Source organism: Salmo trutta, chromosome 34 (genome assembly GCF_901001165.1).
Source record: "Salmo trutta chromosome 34, fSalTru1.1, whole genome shotgun sequence".
NCBI classification, from domain to species: Eukaryota; Metazoa; Chordata; class Actinopteri; order Salmoniformes; family Salmonidae; genus Salmo; species Salmo trutta.
Window position 1 is genome coordinate 13288677 of NC_042990.1, and position 25249 is coordinate 13313925.

At 43.1% G+C, this 25249-nt stretch overlaps 1 protein-coding gene across 2 annotated transcripts; it reads left to right on the forward strand.

The window, feature by feature from the left end:
* Positions 1-1365: 1365 nt before the first annotated feature.
* On the forward strand, positions 1366-22290 carry LOC115173629 (alpha-2,8-sialyltransferase 8F). 2 transcript variants are annotated; one of them, XM_029731912.1, is made up of 9 exons: positions 1366-1522; positions 6712-6795; positions 7381-7467; positions 7543-7687; positions 7773-7885; positions 8309-8395; positions 19608-19725; positions 19952-20116; positions 21139-22290. In XM_029731912.1, exons 1-9 carry the CDS (start codon positions 1440-1442, stop codon positions 21331-21333), a joined length of 1077 nt encoding a protein of 358 aa, XP_029587772.1. In that variant the 5' UTR covers positions 1366-1439; the 3' UTR covers positions 21334-22290. The 2 variants fall into 2 exon arrangements, with proteins under 2 accessions (XP_029587772.1, XP_029587774.1); XM_029731914.1 differs by having other exon boundaries at positions 20214-21185.
* The last annotated feature ends 2959 nt before the right edge of the window (positions 22291-25249 follow it).

Sequence of the window (25249 nt, forward strand, 5' to 3'; positions counted from 1 at the left end):
ACTACACCGGCTCTGATGCTCCTCGAATGTGGCAGGGCTTGAACAAAATTACGGACTACACCGTGAAACCCAGCCACGAGCTGCCCAGTGACGCGAGCCTACCAGACGCACTAAATGCCTTTTATGCTTGAGAGCACCAGCTGTTCCGGAAGACTGTGTGATCACGCTCTCTGTAGCCGATGTGAGCAAGACCTTTAAACAGATCAACATTCACAAAGCCACGGGGCCAGATGGATTACCAGGACGTGTACTCAAAGCATGCGCGGACCAACTGTCAAGTGTCTTCACTAACATTTTCAACCTCTCCCTGACCGAGTCTGTAATACCTACATGTTTCAAACAGACAACTATAGTCCCTGTGCCCAAAAAAGCAAAGGTAACCTGCCTAAATGATTACTGCTCCGTAGCACTCACGTTGGTAGCCATGAAGTGCTTTGAAGGGCTGGTCATGGTACACATCAACACCATCATGCCGGAAACCCTAGACCCACTCCAATTCGCATACTGCCCCAACCCATCCACTGATGACGCAATCTCAATCGCACTCCACACTGCCCTTTTCTTCAAATTAGCCACCCTTTGACTTGATGACAGCTTTGCAAAGGGTGGCTACTTTGAAGAATCTCAAATATATTTTGATTTGTTTAATACTCATTTGGTTACTACATGATCCCATATGTGTTATTTCATAGTTTTGATGTCTTCACTATTATTCTACAATGTAGTCAAAATAAAGAAAAACCCTGGTGCGTACGGCCCAGTACATCACTGGGGTCAAGCTTCCTGACATCCAGGACCTCTATACCAGGCGGTGTCAGAGTAAGGCCCAAAAAATTGTCAAAGACTCCAGTCACCCAAGTCATAGACTGTTCTCTCTGCTACCACATGGCAAGCGGTACCGGAGAGCCAAGTATAGGACAAAAAGTCTCCTTAACAGCTTCTACCCCCAAGCCATAAGACTGCTGAACAGTTAATCAAATGGCCACCCAGACTATTTAAATTGCGCCCGCCGCCCTACTGCTGCTACTCGCTGTTTATTATCTATGCATTGTCACTTTACAAATGACCTCGACTAACCTGTACCCCCGCACATTGACTCAGTACCGGTACCTCCTGTATATAGCCTTGTTATGGTTATGCAATTTCCTTGTGTTCTTTATTTATTTATTTTTACTTACTTTAGTTTATTTAGTAAATATATTCTTAACTCTATTTCTTGAACTGCATTGTTGATTAAAGGCTTGTTAGTAGGCATTTCACGGAAAGGTCTACAACTGTTGTACTCTGCGCACGAGACAAATAAAATGTGATTTGATTTGACACACAAACACGCACCTCTCCTCCTTTCCCCTCAGACTCTCCTCCCTCCCTCTATTCCTCCCTGATGGACCAACAGTGTAGTTGTCACACTGTCATTCAGTCTGTGACCTGTTGTAACAATGTGTTACCTGGTTCTATTCATTCTCCTCTGCTCCGGAACTCTCCTGTCTATTACGCTCATAGACTACTACCAACACCAAAGGTACGTTTGTATTACTGTGTATGTGCGTGTGTGTAATGGGGACATAAGAGTGACTTAGTTTAGAGTGATCAACACAATGTTCAGCGGTTTTTGACTTTCTGTAATACACATCATTTCCAGTGTTCTGTTTGTGACTGTCAAGGTGCGAGTTCATGGTAACTGGACTTGAAGCTGACTGTTATGGATTATTCTCTTACCTGTTGATAATGATTCATGTCAGACTGGAGATACAATAACTGAAGACACACTGATTATTCACTGTTGTATTGTATTGATAGCGTTCTGTGAACACTGTGTGATTCTGTAGCAGCTGACAAAGTCACTACCTTTTTATTTGGGTTTCATACAAGCCTCTCCGGCCGGTGTTTACATAACATTGTTGCGATTTCGGCACAGAGCCTTGGGGGTGAGAAGGTTCCAGCTAGTGTATCCCTCTGTCCTTTGACTGTTGATAGATATGGATGTCTGGTTCAGGGCCCAAGCTACCAATGGACTGTGTGATTTGCTCTTTAGTGCCATCAATCCAAGCACTGGGTGTCAGGTCTGCTGATGGCAGAGCAGTAGGTAAATGAACAGCTTGTTTGGAAACCATAAAATGTACACAAATTAACCACACTTTTATGGACATTTTAATCCTAATCCTTGAATTATATAACATACACTGAGTGTACAAAACATTAGCAACACTGGCTCTTTCCATGACATTGCTTACACCTGGATTCACCTGGTCGGTCTATGATCCCTTATTGATGTCACCTGTGAAATCCAACTAAATATTAGGAAGGTGTTCTTAATGTCTGTACACTCAGTATGAAAATATAAAAATATACTGCTCAAAAAAATAAAGGGAACACTTAAACAACACATCCTAGATCTGAATGAAATAAATAATCTTATTAAATACTTTTTTCTTTACATAGTTGAATGTGTTGACAACAAAATCACACAAAAATAATCAATGGAAATCCAATTTATCAACCCATGGAGGTCTGGATTTGGCGTCACACTCCAAATTAAAGTGGAAAACCACACTACAGGCTGATCCAACTTTGATGTAATGTCCTTAAAACAAGTCAAAATGAGGCTCAGTAGTGTGTGTGGCCTCCACGTGCCTGTATGACCTCCCTACAATGCCTGGGCATGCTCCTGATGAGGTGGCGGATGGTCTCCTGAGGGATCTCCTCCCAGACCTGGACTAAAGCATCTGCCAACTCCTGGACAGTCTGTGGTGCAACGTGGCGTTGGTGGATGGAGCGAGACATGATGTCCCAGATGTGCTCAATTGGATTCAGGTCTGGGGAACGGGCGGGCCAGTCCATAGCATCAATGCCTTCCTCTTGCAGGAACTGCTGACACACTCCAGCCACATGAGGTCTAGCATTGTCTTGCATTAGGAGGAACCCAGGGCCAACCACACCAGCATATGGTCTCACAAGGGGTTTGAGGTTCTCATCTCGGTACCTAATGGCAGTCAGGCTACCTCTGGTGAGCACATGGAGGGCTGTGCGGCACCGCAAAGAAATGCCACCCCACACCATGACTGACCCACCGCCAAACCGGTCATTCTGGAGGATGTTGCAGGCAGCAGAATGTTCTCCACGGCGTCTCCAGACTCTGTCACGTCTGTCACGTGCTCAGTGTGAACCTGCTTTCATCTGTGAAGAGCACAGGGCGCCAGTGGCGAATTTGCCAATCTTGGTGTTCTCTGGCAAATGCCAAACGTCCTGCACGGTGTTGGGCTGTAAGCACAACCCCCACCTGTGGACGTCGGGCCCTCATACCACCCTCATGGAGTCTGTTTCTGACCATTTGAGCAGACACATGCACATTTGTGGCCTGCTGGAGGTCATTTTGCAGGGCTCTGGCAGTGCTTCTCCTGCTCCTCCTTGCGCAAAGGCGGAGGTAGCGGTCCTGCTGCTGGGTTGTTGCCCTCCTACGGCCTCCTCCACGTCTCCTGATGTACTGGCCTGTCTCCTGGTAGCGCCTCCATGCTCTGGACACTACGCTGACAGACACAGCAAACCTTCTTGCCACAGCTCGCATTGATGTGCCATCCTGGATGAGCTGCACTACCTGAGTCACTTGTGTGGGTTGTAGACTCCGTCTCATGCTACCACTAGAGTGAAATCACTGCCAGCATTCAAAAGTGACCAAAACATCAGCCAGGAAGCGTAGGAACTGAGAAGTGGTCTGTGGTCCCCACCTGCAGAAACACTCCTTTATTGGGGGTGTCTTGCTAATTGCCTATAATTTCCACCTGTTGTCTCTTCCATTTGCACAACAGCATGTGAAATTTATTGTCAATCAGTGTTGCTTCCTAAGTGGACAGTTTGATTTCACAGAAGTGTGATTGACTTGGAGTTACATTGTGTTGTTTAAGTGTTCCCTTTATTTTTTTGAACAGTGTATATATATTTATTTACATATTTATATTTTTTGTACTTTTTTTGACCAATCACAAGTGGGGCACCGCCCCTAACACCCTAATAGACGGGCCACCATTGCTCTGATATATGTGCAAGCTAGGAGCACTGATTTGTGACCGACCGGCTCGATTCGGTCTTATGTAGCAAAATTTGAAATTGTGTTTTTTACATTGGATAAAAGCAGACTAGAAAATTGTATATCTAGAAAATTGTATATCATACACTACAGTTGAGGAACAACGGGAAAGTTACTCTGCTTTGAAAGTTGTGAAAATGGCCTTTGAATCTTTTGGTACACCTACTGGAGAGCTCTTCTTTGTCTACACCCATTCAGCATCGTTCACACCCTCTTAAGCTTTATCCCCACCCATCTCTTTAAGGGTTGATCCTAACAACAGCAGTCAAGCACCCAAGCTAACTGGCTAACATTGGCTAGCTTGCTTGCTACTTCCAGACACAAATGAGAGAACAGCTCACTCTGTGTCACGACTCCTGCCGAGGATGACTCCTCTCCCTGTTCGGGTGGCGCTCGGCGGTCGTCGTCACCGGCCTACTAGCTGCCACCGATCCCTTTTTCCCTTTTCTGTTGGTTATGCCTTTATTTGTTGCACCCGTTTTCAATTTGGTTATTAGATGAGCATTTAAGCCCGTCTCCCCACCTGTTCTGTGTGCGGGCTTGTTTCTTTCATTTACACTGTGTGTTGTGTAGTGGATCGTGTTTTTTGGGACTTTGTATTTTGATATGCCCTGTTGGTTTGGGCGAATACTCTGTTGGTTGTGCGTAATTAAAAGCACTGTACTAAACGCTTCTGCTTCCTGCACCTGACTCCACACCCACGACATCCAAGCGTTACACTCTGACCATTTTACTCGCCCTAGCAGAGCTGGTTAGGCTATTTGTATGTTATCCCGAGTGTTGGTGACTGCAACTGTGCTGCTGGCAACAATTTACGCTTTTTTGGCAACGTTTACTGACACCGGCCATATTCAACTGGTGTTGAGAGTTCGTCAATTCATCAGTTATTCTGCGCTCTGGCACACTCAGACGAGAGTTCTCTGAAATTGGAGTAGATAACCAGAGCAAATTTACCAGCTATGTCTATCAACAGTTGTCAAAGTGACATCATTAACATTCTTTTGAAATGATTAATTGCATGGAGTCTTTTTTAAGACATGTAGCTAGCTAGCTAAACAATGAACCATAATCCCAACTCATGACGTTACTACCCTACATGAATCTGCAGGTAGCTAACCAACCAGGTTCAATGTTAGCTAGCTAACATTAGGCTATAACTATCAAAGCAAATTGCTCTGAGATATGAATAATATTACTACACAGATCATACACATAACTTTAGCTAGCGAGCCAGCCAGCCAGCTAACGTTAGCTAGCTAGCTAACAGTACACTTTAACAACTTTCAGACAAAATTAGAAAGGTGTAATATCTGAAAATGTAGCTAGCTAGACTATCTTACCCGTATACATGGATGGACGCTTCTCCATCTCTGTCACGGATGCCATGGTTGCCCTTAGTTTGAAGATGTAATCCGGAGACAGGTGTTGTCTCCATCTCCTTAGCTATCATACTCTAATTCCACTGATTTCAAAACTCAGCCCTCCAGAAAGTGGAGCAACACTTATGCAGTTCTACTACATGATATATATAAAAGAAAATGCCACGTCGGACAGGATTACCTACACATACTGACCAGCTCAAATAGACAGAAGCCTGCTACATGGCAGACCAATCTGAACTCATCTCTCGGCATGTCCAGCCCACTCATTATCTCAACCAATCATGACTAGTGGGAAGGCTGCTGTTTTTTTCTGTGGCTAAACCAACTAGGTTCGTAATTTAACAATTGTATTCATATTTACAGATGGCATACAAGTTTGTTATTGAGGCACATGAAAGTTCACATGTTCCAGAATGCATTTCTGCCAAAAAAGGCATTTTGATTAAAAAAAAGGTTACGTTGAAATGGCTCTCCTGTGAAGTAGTGACGCGCGACATACGCCTAGTTTCCTGAATCGAGTCACATTTGGCAGTCTCGACCATGTACATAGGCTTACGTTATATGGCCTCCAGATTGCAGGCCTGCCAAAGACTAAAGCAAAGCAATTGGCTAGATACTGCTCTGTTTCAGCTGTTATGGGCAGCCTAGCTGTTTGGAGAAGGTGCTTTCTGTATCCTTAAGTGTCCATGCATACAACGACCTTCAAAATGTTTAAAACCTTCTGGAATGTAATGTGATTTGTGGATTCAAATCAATTATTTAAAGTTTGTGTATGTGGTCTCTGTTGATAACAAATCTGTTAACAAAACGAACAAACAAATTGTTTAGAATTCTTCAATGTAACCACTAACAATGATAAAGTATAAAAAAATGACAAGATTCATGACTTTTTGCCCAGATTGATACAACTTCCTGAACTAAGATGGCTTCCAAGTCAGGTGATCTGTAAGGTGACCCGTTATCTGAATCTATAAAACATAATTTGGTTTAACAGCCATCAGAGGACTCTCTTCCAGTATGCGTTCTTGACGAAAAAACATACTCATCAGTGGAGGCTGGTGGGAGGAGCTATAGGAGGACGAGCTCATTGTAATGGCTGGAATGGAAAATATGGATCGTATCAAACATATGGAAACTACATGTTTGACTGGGTTCCATTCATTTCATTCCAGCCATTACAATGAGCCCTCTGTGCTGGGATGGTGTTTGGTGCTAAAATGGTCTTGATAAATGTGTGTGTTGCAGAGATGAGTTCCTGAACTCTGTCCAGAAGAGTTTGCAGTGCAGAAGACTGCGAGAAAAACTGGTGACCATGACTTCTATGAAAAAGTAGGTAGTTTAGAATTTTATTAGGATCCCCATTAGCTCACACCATGTTGTCAGCTAATCGAGCGAGAGAGAGCGGTGTAGTTTCTCCCTCGCCTGACTTGCTCTTACTATGTTTCATGCTAGTCATATAGTTCTGATCAGATCAACCAGACAATCCATCCTGATCCAACAAGTTCTCCATCTATGAGTCGTGTGTCTGTGTGTAACAAGATCTCATAGTTTGACACCGTCTGACTACAGTATTCTATATTTGTCCAAAGGTTGTGTTTTAACAGTTAACCAATCTGAATGAATGCCTAAACTTAAGTTCAGGGCTAAGGTTTGGGTTAGGGAATAAAAAATATTTTAAAAATGAACATCCGTCATCCGCATTGCTGCAAGCCTACTTGATGGTAATTGAGTTCACCATTTCCGCTAGTGATCGGTATTGAAGGCATCTCCCGACATCGTGGCAATCTGAACGAACATCAAACATTGCATTGGATCTGGAGTGACCTGGCTGGTGGGTGTGTGTGTGTGTGTGTGTGTGTGTGTGTGTGTGTGTGTGTGTGTGTGGGTTTGTGTGTGTGTGCGTGCGTGCGTCAGAGTAGACATTGCCCTGTTCTCTCAGGAGGTGAGAGAGCTGATGAACTGTCCTTGGAGACTCAACATCACACACAGAGAACTACACAGGTGAGACACACACACACACACCTTGCTCAGTCTTACGATTATCTCAAACAAACATAATGCTCCCCCCCTCCCCAGGACAGAGTTGTGGTCGTGCTGTAATGCGTCTGATAGGCTGATGGTGACCAGACAGAACACCAATCAGAACCAGAGTCTGACCTACGAGGTAGAGAGGAGGATGAAGAGAAAGGTGGACCAAGCACTTTGGGAGATGCTGCCTCAGGTGTGTATGTGCCCAAGTCTTACATTTCTCAGAAAAATTCATCACACGAGCGTGGTTTACCAGCATGGTGTGTGTGTGTGTATAGACCGTACCCTGGAGTAAAGGCTCGTTGAGTCGTTGTGCCGTGGTGGGAAGTGGAGGAATCCTGCAGAACAGCAGCTGTGGAGCGGAAATAGACAATGCTGACTATGTCATTAGGTATAAGTAACAACGTTTTCTATCAAGCAATCAATCAATCGATCCGTTATTGGTAGTAATCTATAGCAATGTAGTTCTGTTGTGTAGTGTTCAACGTTGATATGATGTGTGACTACTGTTGTTTATAATCTTGTGTGAACGTTGTGTGGATATTCTGGGAATGTTGTGTGAATATTGTTGTTTATAATGTTGTTTGAAAGTTATTTCTTCCTATCGAAACCATTACCTCTTTCTGAGTCCATCACCAATTTGTACATGGCGCTCTTTTCAGTTATTATCTGTAATGTTGTGTGAATGTTGTTAGGTCGTGTATGGTTAAATAATGTCATGTGAATGTTGATGTCATGTTGTGTGAATGTTGTGTGATCGTAGTTGTTTGTAATGTTGTGTGATTGTTATTGTTGTTATTGTTGTTGTTGTTAGGTTTAACCTGGCTCCTATCAACAAGAGTTATGACGTGGGAGTGAAGACAGACCTCATAACAGCCAACCCTTCCCAGATCATTAAAGGGTATATACTCTATCAATACACATGATCAGATACAGACAAAGAGCTCTATTTTCATGTCATCTGACCGAAGCACCGGTTCCAATCCTAGAGCCAATGCCATTTATCAAAAACTAGTCAGTGCTACAGTATGGTCAGACGACATGAAAAAGAAGCCTACTCAGAAAAGTAGCTCATACCTACAGTAAAATACAGTGTTGGATCTTTGATGTTATGGGGCTATTTTGATTCCACTGGTCCTGGGGCCCTTGTTAGGGTCAACGGCATCATTAACTCCACCAAGTATCAGGACATTTTAGCCAAAGACCTGGTTGCCTCTGCCAGGAATGCTGACACTTAGGCACAAGTGGATCTTCCAGCAAGACAATAACCCCAAGCACTAATCAAAATCCAAAAATAATGGTTAAAGCGGCAATATGTAATATGTTGTCTTTTGTTTCTGTTTAAAATCTCTAGTTGTAATCCAATGTGATTCAACAGTAAAAATATTGCACCTCCAGCCTGAATGAAAACCTCTGTATTCGATTTCCCTGTCAGTTTGGATTTTCATGCCAGATTTACTGCTGCGCATAAGGAATGACAAGTTTTCGGAGGCGGTGCCAGCTCAGACAGATTCAAATGGATATGAATGGGACGTCGATGTCAATATAGCAAGGACGGGTAGCACATAACCTGTCCCAGGCAGCTCGGACCCCATCTAACCCAAAGAAACAGGGAACGTTGGAGAGCCAACATGCAAAAAGGGTAAACGATAGAGTCTAGGCCAAGACGAGTGTTGAAAGTGAACCTTGTTTTTGCGTTGACAAATTGGAGAGAGCTTGCTATCTAGCTAAGGGATTCAAAACCGATCTGCTGAAAAGGTAAGACATAGCTAGTTACATTAACTACTTGCTAGCTAGATAAAGTGATGTGTCGCATTTGCTTTTTAGTTGTAAATATGTATGCAAGTGTTACATACTATGGATTATTTGTTTAGATTTCTGTTTTCAAGCCAAGCCTTGATTTGTTTCACACTCATTTACTTTTTCCAAATGTTGTTGTGTTACAGCCTGAATTTAAAATGGATTAAATTTAGATTCTTTTTGTCACTGGCCTACACAGAATACCCCATAATGTCAAAGCAGAAATATGTATTTCAACATTTTTACAAATGGATAAAAATGAAAAGCTGAAATGTCTTGAGTCAATAGGTATTTAACCTCTTTGTTATGGCAAGTCTAAATAAGTTCAGGAGTAAAAATGTCCTTAAGTCACATAATAAGTTGCATGGACTCACTCTATGTGCAATGGTAGATAAGTAAAAAATAAAATAAAAATAAACATTGAATATCTCTTTGAGCATGAGGAAGTTTTAATTACACTACAAAGATACAGGCGTCCTTCCTAACTCAGTTGCCAGACAGGAAGGACACCGCTCAGGGATTTCAACACGAGGCCAATGGTGACTTTAAAAACGTTACAGTTTAATGGCTGTGATAGGAGAAAACTGTGGATGGATCAACAACATTGCAGATACTCCACAATACTAATCTAATTGACAGAGTGAAAAGAAGGCAGCTTGTAGAGAATAAAAATATTCCAAAACATGCATCCTGTTTGCAACAAGGCACTAAAGTAATACTGCAAAAAATGTAGCAAAACAATTAGATTTTTGTCCTGAATACAAAGTGTTATGTTTGTGGAAAATCCAACACAAGACATTGCTGAATACCACTCTCCATTTTTTTAAACATAATGGTGGCTGCATCATGTTATGGGTATGCTTGTAATCGTTAAGGACTAGGGAGTTTTTCAGGATAAAAAAATAAATGGAATGGAGTTAAGCACAGGCAAAATCCTAGAGGAAAACTTGGTTCAGTCTGCTTTCCAACAGACACTAGGAGACAAATTCACCTTTCAGCAGGATAATTACCTAAAACACAAAGCCAAATATACACTTTAGCGGCTTACCAAGACAGCATTGAATGTTCCTGAGTGGCCTAGTTACAGTTTTGACTTAAATCGTCTTGAAAATCTATGGTAAGACTAGCCATGATCAACAACCAACTTTACAGAGCTTGAAGAATTTTTTAAAGAATAATCGGGAATCCAGGTATGCAAAGCTCTTAGAGACATACCTAGAAAGACTCACTGCTCACTGACTCACTTTAAGATGGCGCCGACAGACATGACGGCTTTGCTGCCCGCTCCTAAGCAACTTTAAGAGCTTTGCACACCTGGATTGCACAATATTTGCAGATTATTCTTACATTATTAGCCCAGAGCGTTTTTTGTGTTATTACATACAGCCAGAAATAACTTATGGATATCAGAGCAGCGGTAACTCACCAGCATTCCGACCAGACATGCGATTTTCTCGAATCGGATCCTTTGTTCGTATCCCCCCAAAGCAATTGAACTTATCCCAGAGGCTGCTCCAAGACACCGCCGACGGAGAAGAGGTATTCGGAGTGGACATCTAGTCCGACTCAGGAGACGTGCACACCATCCACCACTTCCGAGTATATTACTCGTTAATGTTCTGTCCCTGGACAATAAAGTAGACAAGCTCATTGGCGAGGATCTCCTTATAGAGAGACATCAGGGACTGTAACATACTCTGTTTCACGGAATCATGGATCTCTCCGGATATACTGTCCCTATCCACACAGCCAGCTGGGTTCTCAATACATATGTCAGACAGGAATAAATAACTATCCGGGAAGAAGAAAGGCGTAGGTTTATGTTTCATGATTAGCTACTCATGGTGTGATTGTGATAACGTACAGGAACTCAATTTTTTTTCTTCACCCGACCTAGATTACCTCACAATCAAATGCCGACCGTATTACCTCCCAAGAGAATTCTCTTCAGTTATAGTCAGAGCCATGTATAATCCGCCTTAAGCCGATACCACGACGGCCCTCAAGGAACTACACTGGACTTTGTGCAAACTGGAAACCACATATCCTGAGGCCGCATTTACTGCAGCTGGGGACCTTAACAAAGCAAATTTTAGGAAAATGCTACAGAAGTTCTATCAACACATTGCCTGTAGTAATTGTGCTTCAAAAACTCTCGACCATTGTTACTCTCTCTCCGGGATGGCTACAAGGCCCTCCCCCGCCCTCCCTTCTGCAAATCAGATCAAAACTCCATTCTGCTCCTCCCTTTCTAAAGGCAGAAAATCAAACAGGAAGTACCCGTGCTAAGGTCTATTCAATGCTGGTCTGATTAATCGGAATCCATGCTTTGAGATTGATCACGCAGACTGGGATATATTCCGGGTGGCCTCCGAGAATAACGTTGACGTATACACTGACACAGTGACCGTGTTCATAAGGAAGTGTATAGGAGATGTTGTTCCCACTGTGACTATTAAAACCTACCTAAACCAAAAAACGGATAGTTGGCAGCATTCGGGCAAAACTGAAAGCACAAACCACCACACTTAACCACGGCAAGGGGACTGGGAATACGGTTGAATACAAACAGTGCAGTTATGCCCTCCGTAAGGAAATCAAACAGGCAAAACGTCAGCACAGAGACAAAGTGGAGTCGCAATTCAACGGCCCAGACACGAGATGCATGTGACAGGGACTCCAGAAAATAATGGATTACAAAGGGAAAACCAGCCAGACGGCATCCCTAGCCGCATCCTCAGAGCATGCGCAGACCAGCTGGCTGGAGTATTTGCGGACATATTCAATCTCTCCTTATCCCAGTCTGCTGTCCCCACTTGCTTCAAGATGTCCACCATTGTTCCTGCACCCAAAAAAGCAAAGGTAACTGAACTAAATGACTATCACCCCATAGCCCTCACTTCTGTCATCATGAAGTAGTTTGAGAGGCTAGTTAACCTGTCTGGGCTAGGGTGCAGTATTTTCATGGCCGGATAAAAAAACGTACCCGATTTAAACTGGTTACTACTCTTGCCCAGAAACGAGAATATGCATATTATTAGTAGATTTGGATAGAAAACACTCTGACGTTTCTAAAACTGTTTGAATGGTGTCTGAGTATAACAGAACTCATATGGCAGGCAAAAACCTGAGAAAATTCCAAGCTGGAAGTGGCCTGTCTGCGAATTTGTAGTTCTCGTTTTGCTTCTCTATCGAAACTACAGTATCTCTGGGGTTACGTAGCACTTTCTAAGGCTTCCATTGGCTCTCTAAAGCATTCAGAAAGCGGATTGAGGCATCTCCTGTCTCTGGGCAGATAATAGGAGCACAGTTTGTCAGTGGACTGCCTGGTGACTAAGAGATTGGAAATGCGCATTCACGAGACCTCGCCATTTTATCTTTTGTCATTTGAATGAATACACTATTGTCCGGTTGGAATATTATCGCTTTTTTTACGAGAAAAATACCATAAAAATTGATTTTAAACAGCGTTTGACATGCTTCTAAGTACGGTAATGGAACATTTTGAAATTTTTGGTCTCGAAATGCGCTCGCGCGTTACCCTTTGGATAGTGACCTGAATGCACGAAAAAAACAGAGGTATTTGCACATAACTATGGATTATTTGGAACAAAAACAACATTTGTTGTGGAAGTAGCAGTCCTGGGAGTGCATTCTGACGAAGAATCTGACATAGCGACATAGCGATTGCATAAAGGAGTTCTGTATCTATAATTCTTAAAATAATTGTTATGTATTTTGTCAATGTTTATCATGAGTAATTTTGTAAATTCACCGGAAGTTTTTGCTGGGAATGCATGTTCTGAACATCACACGCCAATGTAAAAAGCTGTTTTTGGATATAAATATGAACTTGATGGAACAAAACATACATGTATTGTATAACATAATGTCCTAGGAGTGTCATCTGATGAAGATCATCAAAGGTTAGTGCTGCATTTAGCTGTGTTTTGGGTTTTTGTGACATATATGCTTGCTTGAAAAATGGCTGTGTGGTTATTTGTGTCTATGTACTCTCCTAACATAATCTAATGTTTTGCTTTCGCTGTAAAGCCTTTTTGAAATCGGACAATGTGGTTAGATTAACGAGAGTCTTATCTTTCCAATGCTGTAAAATAGTCGTATGTTTGAAATATTGAAATTATTGCATTTTTGAGGTATTTGTATTTCGCGCCACGCGATTCCACTGGCTGTTGAATAGAGTGGGACGCTAACGTCCCACCTAGCCCATAGAAGTTAAGGATCATATCAATGCCACCTTACCTGACACCCTAGACCACTTCAATTTGTATACCGCCCCAACAGATCCACAGACGATGCAATTGTCATCGCACTGCACACTGCCCTATCCCATCTGGGCAAGAGGAATACCTACGGTATGTACGAATGCTGTTCATCGACTATAGCTCAGCCTTCAACACCATAGTACCCTCCAATCTCATCATTAAGCTAGTGTCATAGGGGTCGTTGAATGGAGACCAAGGCGCAGCGTGTATAGTGCTCATTCTTTGATTTTAATGAAAACACTTCAACAACAAAACAAGAAAATGACCAACAACAGTCCCGTTAGGTACTCTAGACTAAACGGAAACAACCACCCACAAACCCCAAAGGAAAACAGGCTGCCTAAGTATGGCTTCCAATCAGAGACAACAAAAGACACCTGCCTCTAATTGGAAACCATACCCGGCTGACACATGGAAAACGAAACATAGAAATAGAATCCTAGAAAACCCCCACATAAACAGAAAACCCAAAACACATAGACAAAACACCCCCCTGTCACGCCCTGACCAATCTACTAGGGAAAAATGACCTCATACCAGGGTCAGGACGTGACAGCTAGGGATCCTGGGTCTGAACCCGCCCTTTACATCTGAGTCCGGGACTTCCCGACGGGCCACCCTCAGGTGGGGAAGGTAGGAAACAACACTTTCACTATGCTGATCCTCAACACAGGGGCCCCACAAAGGTCCGTGCTCAGCACCCCTCCTGCACTCCCTGTTAACACATGACTGCGTTAACCCACCTCCAACTCAATCATAAAGTTTGCGGACGACACAACAGTGGTAGGCCTGATTACCAGCAATGACGAGACAGCCTACAGGGAGGAGGTGAGGGCCCTGGCGGAGTGGTGCCAGGAAAATAACCTCTCCCTGAACATCAACAAAACAAAGGAGTTGATCGTGGACTTCAGAAGACAGCAGTGGGAGCACGCCCCCATCCACATCAATGGGACCGCAGTGGAGAAGTGGTTCAAGTTCCTCAGCGTACACATCACTGACAACAGCGCCTATTCAAACTCAGGAGGCTGAAGAAATTCAGCTTCGCCCCTAAGACTCTCAAACTTTTAGAGATGCACCATTGAGAGCATCCTGTTGGGTTGTATCCCCGCCTGGTACAGCAACTGCACCGCCCGTAGCTGCACAGCTCTCCAGAGGGAGGTGGGTCTGCCCAACGCATAACCTGCTCAGACTGCCTGCCCTCCAGGACACCTACAGCACCTGATGCCACAGGAAGGACAAATAGATCATCAAGGACATAAACCACTCGAGTCAAAGCTTGTTCACCCCGCTATCATCCATGAGGTGAGGTCAGTACAGGTGCATCAAAGCTGCGACCGAGAGACTGAAAAACAGCTTCTGTCTCAAGGACATCAGAATGTTAAATAGCTATCACTAGCCGGCCTCCACCCAGTACCCTGCCCTGAACTTAGTCACTGTCACTAGCCAGCTACCACCCGGTAACTCAACCCTGCACCTTACAGGCTGTTGCCCTCTGTACATAGACATGGAATCACTGGTCACTTGAATAATGTTTACATACTGTTTTACTAATTTCATATGTATATACTGTATTTTACTGTATTCTAGTCAATGCCACTCTGACATTGCTCATCCTAATATTTATATATTGCTTTTAAATTGTGTCTGTTGTGAATTGTTAGATACTACTGCACTGTTGGAGCTAGGAACACAATTTCACTACACCTGCAATAACATCTGCTAAATATGTGTATGCTACTGTCATGACGTTTCCCTCTTTGGGTACAGCGAGCACTCTTTCCCCCTCCCTCTGCACCAGCCCTTTTCTATGCACCATCCCCCTACCTCTGTCTCCCACATCCAGGCCGCTGTGGTCAGAAGAGGTCATAAATTCCTATGAGGAGATCCTCTCCTCATGGCCACAGTATAAAGAGAGAGTGAGTTTCATAGAGAGAACAAAGGAATTTATTTCACCTCACAGAACTGGAGAACCGAACAACATTTATGTTCTGGAGATGGTATAAAAGATCGGTGAAGAATCCAGCTATGAACTGGTCCGTTTGGTACAATTTTGTAAAACTCATGGGAGACAATACGGCCACATACCATAACGCTGTTTATACAATAGCCTCAGCTATGAGGTGTACATCTAATTGTTGTATAAAACGAATGAGTGGGGATGGAACTGTTTGTGAAATTGTGTAATGTGACTTTGAACTGTTTAATGAAGGAAACTCCAATTCCCTTTGGAGTTTAACTAAATCAGAGGACCGCCCATGAGCACAGTTGTGGTCTGGCGTCATGGGACAGGCACTTTTCTGCTCTTCTGAATAAAACCCCCACCTAGGTTTTCTATCATCAGACCAGCTTACCTCGACAACAAGAGGGCCAAGGTTTGAGAGCAGACCAGCTTACCTCGATAACGAGAGGGCCAAGGTTTGAGAGCAGACCAGCTTACCTCGATAACGAGAGGGCCAAGATTTGAGAGCAGACCAGCTTACCTCGATAACGAGAGGGCCAAGGTTTGAGAGCAGACCAGCTTACCTCAATAACGAGAGGGCCAAGGTTTGAGAGGAGACCAAGCTTACCTCAATTACAAGATGGCTAAAGGTTGTAGACCCTGCATTTCTCTTGCTGAACTTTTAACCATACCACGTGGTTAAACTCTTGGACTATTGATACCGACAGAATAAGAACAAGTCTTTGATATTAATTACTAGTCTGCAGCTAGGAATTCGGTATCATTGATCGCGAAGACCGACAACCGCCGAAACATCTATCTATAACGACATGAATGAATGTCACTCTGAACTATCTATTCTAACCACGAGAGAGAGAGAGAGAGAGAGAGAGCGGACAAACTCTCCAACAGAAACAAACTTTTCAACAGAGATCCCGACGACACACTGAGCGTAAATATATATATTGATTGCAATTGTTCCCGAATGAGTGAGCGTTCAGGTGCAAAGGATTAGCATTTCAATTGTTATAATATTCAACTCTGTAGTGCCTTCTCAGCTGACCCCCCACTCCCCTTTTGTCTAACAAGCCGCCATGCCGGTTTAGCCCACTAGGACACATTCCTCTATCATTTCTTTGTAACCATATCTACTGTTTGTTATGCATTTCTGTGAATTACTTAGTTAGTAAATAAATTATTTTAAGACAATTGATGTATGGATGACTCATAGTGAAGACTGGGTTCGTGCAGATAACCAACAATTTACGAAGTTTGGAATGAGACTAACGTGAGGTAAATAATAATAATTCATTCATTCGAAGACTAATTGATCAGATATTAAAATATCTGAAAGTTATATTAGGAAACTTATAACTTTGTAATCTGAATATTTTCCTTGGTGCCCCGACTTCCTAGTTAACTTCTATGGGCTAGGTGGGACGTTTGCGTCCCACCCTAGTCAACAGCCAGTGGAATCGCGTGGCGCGAAATACAAATACCTAAAAAATGCTATAACTTCAATTTCTCAAACATATGACTATTTTACACCATTTTAAAGACAAGACTCTCGTTAATCTAACCACATTGTCCGATTTCAAAAGGCTTTACAGCGAAAGCAAAACATTAGATTATGTTAGGAGAGTACCCTGCCAAAAATAATCACAAAGCCATTTTCAAAGCAAGCATCAATGTCACAAAAACAAAAACCACGGCTAAATGCGACACTAACCTTTGATGACCTTCATCAGATGATACTCCTAGGACATTATGTTATACAATACATGCATGTTTTGTTCAATCAAGTTCATATTTATATAAAAAAACAGCTTTTACATTAGCATGTGATGATGATGTTCAGAACAACAACATCACGGCTAGCTATTTTGACACCCACCAAGTTTGGGGCTCACTAAACTCAGAATTACTATTAGAAAAATTGGATTACCTTTGCTGTTCTTCGTCAGAATGCACTCCCAGGACTTCTACTTCAACAACAAATGTTGTTTTGGTTCCAAATAATCCATAGTTATATTCAAATAGCTCCGTTTTGTTCGTGCGCTCAGGTCACTATCCGAAGGGTGACTCGTGAGCCCATTTCGTGACAAAAAATGTCAAAATATTCCATTACCGTACTTAGAAGCATGTCAAACGCTGTTTAAAATAAATGTTTATGCAATTTTTCTCGTAAAATAGCAATAATATTCCAACCGGGCAATGTTGTATTCATTCAAAGGCTGAAAGAAAAAAAATGGAGTAGTCTCGTGAATGCGCATCTCAGTCTCACTGTCCCCAGGCTGACCACTCACAAACTCTGCTGCTGTTCTTTGCCCAGAGACAGCAGACACCCCATTCCACTTTCTGGCGGCTTTAGAGAGCCAATGGAAGCCTTAGAAAATGTCACGTTACAGCACAGATGCTGTATTTTCGATAGAGATGCAACAGAAGGACAACAAATTGTCAGACAGGGCACTTCCTGTATGGAATCTTCTAAGGTTTTGGCCTGCCATATGAGTTCTGTTATACTCACAGACACCATTCAAACAGTTTTAGAAACTTTAGAGTGTTTTCTATCCAAATCTACTAATTATTTGCATATACTCATTTCTGGGAAAGAGTAGTAACCAGTTTAAATCGGGTACGTTTTTTAACTGGCCGTGCAAATACTGCCCCCTAGCCCCAACACCTTAATTACATTTACGTGATTAAGTAGTTTAATCACGTAATAATAAATTACAGAGACTTTTTGATGAAGATTGATCTTCAGTTTAATGATGCCAAAGTCACGACACTACCAATACAATTTCATTTGATGTCATTGCTGCCGAACGTGTTTCTAACTTATATTGACTCAGGGGGTTTAATACTTATCTAATATATTTGCGTTTCATTTTCCATTAATTGTAAATAAAATGTTCAATTTTTTCTTCCACTTTGACATTACAGAGTATTTTGTGTAGATCGTTGGCAAACGGCTGAGCTGTTACAACTACGAGGAGATGTCGCCAAGCACAGGATGCAGTTAGCATACCTTTTAGAGGGGAAGGAGCTGCTTTCCCTTGTGTCAGACTTGGTGATTCCCGGGAAATTGTGAAAACTCAGAAATGTTGTTGAAAGAGGGTGGCCTAAAACCAAAGATAAATAATATGTAAATAAGGGAAGTTTGTGTGAGAAACAATATTTATGCGTTCTTTATCTAGCTTATAGGCATCAATATTTAATTTAGAAAAGGTTTTAGAATCTAATTTGGACTTATCAGACCAAAGGACAGATTTCCACCAGTCTAATGTCCATTGCTTGTGTTCCTTGGCCCAAGCAAGTCATTTCTTATTAGTGCCCATTAGTAGTGGTTTCTTTGCAGCAATTCAACCATGAAGGCCTGATTCACACAGTCTCCTCTGAACAGTTGATGTTGAGATGTGGCTGTTATTTGAACTCTGTGAAGCATTTATTTTGGCTGCAATTTCTGAGGCTGGTAACTCTAATAAACTTATCCTCTGCAGAGGTAACTCTGGGTCTTCCTTTCCTTTGGCGGTCCTCATGAGAGCTAGTTTCATCATAGCGCTTGATGGTGTTTGTGACTGCACTTGAAGAAACTTTCAAAGTTCTTGAAATGTTCTGTACTGACTGACCTTCATATCTTAAAGTAATGATGGACTTTCGTTTCTCTTTGTTTATTTGAGCTGTGTATAAAATAGTAAAATTAAAGAAAAACCCTTGAATGAGTAGGTGTGTCCAAACATTTGACTGAAACTGTACATAATCTATATATATATATGATGAACTCTCACCTGTCTCTGCCTTGAACATGATTTCACAAACTCAAATAGATTTTTGTCGTCAAGTCGATTCTAGACATTTGTTCAACTGCCACTAACATCGACAATGCCTCTCACCTGTCTCCTAACGCCTCCCCTCACCTGTCTCCTAATGCCTCCCCTCACCTGTCTCCTAACGCCTCCCCTCACCTGTCTCCTAACGCCTCCCCTCACCTGTCTCCTAACCCCTCCCCTCACCCGTCTCCTCACTCCTCCCCTCCTAACTCCCCCCCTCCCCCATCTCCTAACTCCTCCCCTCATCTCCTAACTCAGGTACCCTGACCTCCAGCGGAACCCTGGACCCCTTGCGGAAGCCCTGTCAATCTACGGTCATGCTCATCTACTTCTCCCAGCCTTCTCCTTTGCTTTTGGGACCAGCCCCTGCTTCAAGGTGAGCTGCTACCATGAGAAGAGACTAGGTAGAGGCCTGCGACCCGGCACGGGCCTGACAGGACACAATACTATGTACCCGGTCAATGTTTTAATCAGTTACTAGGGCAAGGGCTGGGGTCGGGTAGACTTTTTAAGAATGACAAAATGGATAACTAACATTTTGATCCTGGGGGAAGGAGAGTAGATAGTAATGATGTCATTAATCAGTCTTTGTTCTGTCCCAGGTGTACCATGCCCTCCGTAAGGCCCGCCCCCAACAGGAAGTGGTGTTCTTCCACCCAGACTACCTGTTTGAGCTGGGCAGGTTCTGGCGTCGTCGTGGGCAACGAGCCCCACGGCTCTCTACTGGTTTGATGCTGGCCAGCACCGCTCTGGAGATCTGTGAACAGGTGTTAGTATGTGTGTGTGTTGCCTCAGAAGATGTTTCTGTCCAATCTGAAGTCTAGGGTCACCCCACCCTACGTTTCCATGTCCTTGTGCCAGCAGTGTTGGGACACAAAGGAGGAAGACATAGGACCGGCTCAAGCACACGCTACTTGCCTCACACCAGTGCCTACTCCAAAGGGTTCAGACTTCTGACCGCCAATTGTTACCCTGACCATCACCCCCTCATTGAACTGACACAGGATGTTGACAAATTTCCCAGGGTAGCCATACTGCAGAAAGACCTTCCAAAGGTGTTCACAGTCTACTTTGCTCAAGGCTTTGGAGCAGGGGTGTAGCCAGAAATTCATTTGTGGGTGGGCTTGCAGAAATTTTGACTGAGGAGTATTTTTGTAATAATAATGTATTATTTTTAGTTTTTTGCTCAATTTGATTGGATGGGCCTGGCAGGCCCTGGCTCCCCAGTGGGTGGGTCTGTGTCCACCCAGGCCCACCTATGTCTAGACCTCTGCTTAGGAGAGGTCCATAAAGGCCATGAACAGATGTTGTTTTGAAGATCATATACACCGTGCTTCTGTTATTTCTGAAGCAACACTGGGACTCTAGTAGCAGCTGGCACAAAGCTTGAATCTGAATCCTTGAGCTTCAGTACGTGAATGACAGGTTCTACTGGGCCGTCGTTCTGCAGGTGGTCAGAAAAAGCGCCTAAAGGACCAATTGAAGACTTCACTGAAGAAGTGTGGGATAAACCCTGCCTCCCTCTGGACTGTTGCTGTGGACCGTTCCACCTGGTGCAGCCTCTGCCATCATGGAGAGCCGTTGGCTCAGGAAAAAAGGACTGAATGTCGCCTGGCGAAGTGACAGAGAAGACATATGACCATGGCTGCACCGGCCTCAACGACAGTATGCATCCCGCATCGGATTATACAGTCATCAGAGAACCCACAAGCAGTAGAGGATGCGATTAAGATTAAGTGTGTGATTAAGTGTGTGTGTTTGTTTCTAAGTCTAGATCTCTCTTTGTCAGGTTCATCTGTACGGCTTCTGGCCCTTCCCTCTGGATCTATCCCAAAATACTTTGCCCCATCATTACTATGACAGTGTTGGTCCAAGTCACTTCATGCACGCCATGCCTGAAGAGTTCCTGCTGTTACTACAACTCCACAGCCAGGGGGCGCTACAGCTACATGTTGGACCCTGTACACTGACCCCTACACCCTAACCCATACAACCTCTGTTACTACAACTCCACAGCCAGGGGGCACTACAGCTACATGTTGGACCCTGTACACTGACCCCTACACCCTAACCCATACAACTTTTGTTACTACAACTCCACTGCCAGGGGGCGCTACAACTACATGTTGGACCCTGTACACAGGCATAAGCGACATAAGCGGCCACCAGGGGGACCCCAAAACAATAATAATAACTCAGTCGGGGTCTCAACTTGTTGAGAGTTAGAATAGTACAATTTTTGTTAGGGCTTTATTCAATCCATACTGTAGAAATTCAGCATTACAGCGTGATTGAAATTTCTCCCGCGTTAGCGGAGATTGCATTCACGGTAAACACTGCAGATGTCGGTTCAATAGGAAATTAGCGATACAGATTCAATAGAGACCTTAGTCTAGCCAGTTATCTAAACTGGTAGTCATCATGGCCTAATACCGATCAGACACGTGCCCAAGGGCCCTGACCTCCAAAGTCCCCCCACTGACTTTGTTTGTCACTCCGATATCATTAACATGGCATAAGTCATTGCAAAAAATAGAATTGCATGAAATGTGTTATAAAATCCTAAAGTTTTATCTCCGCCCCATGACAAAATGTGTAGAACTACAAAAAACTTGCTTTAGAATTGCAATATTTTCTCTCCGCCCCATTGCAAAATGTGTAGAACTGCAGAAAACTTGCAGGGGGCCCCCCAACCAAATCTTGCTTAGGGCTGGCCCTGCCTGTACACCCTAACCCATGGCCTACCCCCTAACCCCTTCACCATAACTCCTACACCCTAACCCCTGTTAATACAACTCCACAGCCAGGGGGTGATACAGCTACATGTAGGACTCTGTCTTTAACATATATCCTAAAGAGTTATTTATACATTGTTATTAGTATGCTGTGGTTTTATAATGTTATAGAAAACATTAAAATGTTATACTACTTTTTGGATTTCCTTCCTGTATGGTTTTAATTAATTAATCAAATAATTTATACATTTCCTTGTGTGTGTGTGTCACTACAGACCCTGGTTCGATTCCAGGCTATATTGTGATAGGGAGTCCCATAGGGCGGTGCACAATTGGTCCAGCATCGTTAGGGTTTGGCCGGGGTAGGCCGTCATTGTAAATAAGAATTTGTTCTTAACTGACTTGCCTAGTTAGATAAATAATGAGTGCATCCGTATATATATATATATATATATATATATATATATATATATATATGTATGTGTATGTGTGTACACACACCATATGTATATATACAGTTGAAGTCGTAAGTTTACATACACCTTAGCCAAATACACTGCTCAAAAAATTTAAAGGGAACACTAAAATAACACATCCTAGATCTGAATGAATGAAATAATCTTATTAAATACTTTTTTCTTTAAATAGTTGAATGTGCTGACAACAAAATCACACAAAAATAATCAATGGAAATCCAATTTATCAACCCATAGAGGTCTGGATTTGGAGTCACACTCAAAATTAAAGTGGAAAACCACACTACAGGCTGATCCAACTTTGATGTAATGTTCTTAAAACAAGTCAAAATGAGGCTAAGTAGTGTGTGTGGCCCCCACGTGCCTGTATGACCTCCCTACAACGCCTGGGCATGCTGCTGATGAGGTGGCGGATGGTCTCCTGAGGGATCTCCTCCCAGACCTGGACTAAAGCATCCGCCAACTCCTGGACAGTCTGTGGTGCAACGTGGCGTTGGTGGATGGAGCGAGACATGATGTCCCAGATGTGCTCAATTGGATTCAGGTCTGGGGAACGGGCGGGCCAGTCCATAGCATCAATGCCTTCCTCTTGCAGGAACTGCTGACACAGTCCAGCCACATGAGGTCTAGCATTATCTTGCATTAGGAGGAACCCAGGGCCAACCGCACCAGCATATGGTCTCACAAGGGGTCTGAGGATCTCATCTCGGTACCTAATGGCAGTCAGGCTACCTCTGGCGAGCACATGGAGGGCTGTGCGGCCCCCCAAAGAAATGCCACCCCACACCATGACTGACCCACCGCCAAACCGGTCATGCTGGAGGATGTTGCAGGCAGCAGAACGTTCTCCACGGCGTCTCCAGACTCTGTCACGTCTGTCACATGTGCTCAGTGTGAACCTGCTTTCATCTGTGAAGAGCACAGGGCGCCAGTGGCGAATTTGCCAATCTTGGTGTTCTCTGGCAAATGCCAAACATCATGCACGGTGTTGGGCTGTAAGCAAAAGCTGCACTACCTGAGCCACTTGTGTGGGTTGTAGACTCCATCTCATGCTACCACTAGAGTGAAAGCACCGCCAGCATTCAAAAGTGACAAAAACATCAGCCAGGAAGCATAGGAACTGAGAAGTGGTCTGTGGTCGCCACCTGCAGAACCACTCCTTTCTTGGGGGCGTCTTGCTAATTGCCTATCATTTCCACCTGTTGTCTATTCCATTTGCACAACAGCATGTGAAATTTATTGTCAATCAGGTTTGCTTCCTTAGTGGACAGTTTGATTTCACAGAAGTGTGATTGACTTGGAGTTACATTGTGTTGTTTAAGTGTTCCCTTAATTTTTTTGAGCAGTGTACATTTAAACTCAGTTTTTCACAATTCCTGACATTTAATCCTAGTAAAGGTTCCCTGTTTTAGGTCAGTTAGGATCACCATCGTATTTTAAGAATGTGAAATGTCAGAATAATAGTAGAGAGAATTTACATTTACTTTTAGTCATTTAGCAGACGCTCTCATACAGAGCGACTTACAGTAGTGAATGCATACATTTCATTTCATTTCATGCATTTTTTGTACCTGTTTCCTCCAGCATCTTCACAAGGTCCTTTGCTGTTGTTCTGGGATTGATTTGCACTATTCGCACCAAAGTATGTTCATCTCTAGGAGACAGAACGCATCTCCTTCCTGAGCGGTATGACGGCTGCGTGGTCCCATGGTGTTTATATTTGCGTACAATTGTTTGTACAGATGAGCGTGGTACCTTTAGGATTTTGGAAATTGCTCCCAAGGATGAACCAGACTTGTGGAGGTCTACAATTATTTTTTTCTGAGGTCTTGGCTGATTTTCTTTTGATTTTCCCATGATGTCAACCAGAGAGGCACTGAGTTTGAAGGTAGGCCTTGAAATACATGCACAGGTACACCGCAATTGACTCAAATGATGTTAATTAGCCTATCAGAAGCTTCTAAAGCCATGACATAATTTTCTGGAATTTTCCAAGCTGTTTAAAGGCACAGTCAACTTAGTGTATGTAAACTTCTGACCCACTGGAATTGGGATACAGTTAATTATAAGTTAAATAATCTGTCTGTAAACAATTGTTGGAAAAAAAAATATGTCATGCACAAAGTCGATGTCCTAACCGACTTGGCAAAACTATAGTTTGTTAACAAGACATTTGTGGAGTGGTTGAAAAACGAGTTTTAATGACTCCAACCTAAGTGTATGTAAACTTCCGACTTCAACTGTATACACACACGCACACACATTCGTACGTATGTGTATACATACATACGGTTGACATGCTTCGAAGTACGGTAATGGAATAATTAGAATTTTTTTGTCACGAAATGCGCCATGCTCACGACCATGATTTACCATTCTGATAGTGTCTAGAACGCATGAACAAAACGCCGCTGTTTGGATATAACGATGGATTATTTGGGACCAAACCAACATTTGTTATTGAAGTAGAAGTCCTGGGAGTGCATTCTGACGAAGAACAGGAAAGGTAAGACCATTTTTCTTATAGGAAATGTGATTTTGGTGAAGGCTAAACTGGGTGGGTGTCTAAATAGCTAGCCCGTGATGGCTGGGCTATGTACTTAGAATATTGCAAAATGTGCTTCATCCGAAAAGCTATTTTAAAATCGGACATATCGAGTGCATAGAGGAGTAATGTATCTATAATTCT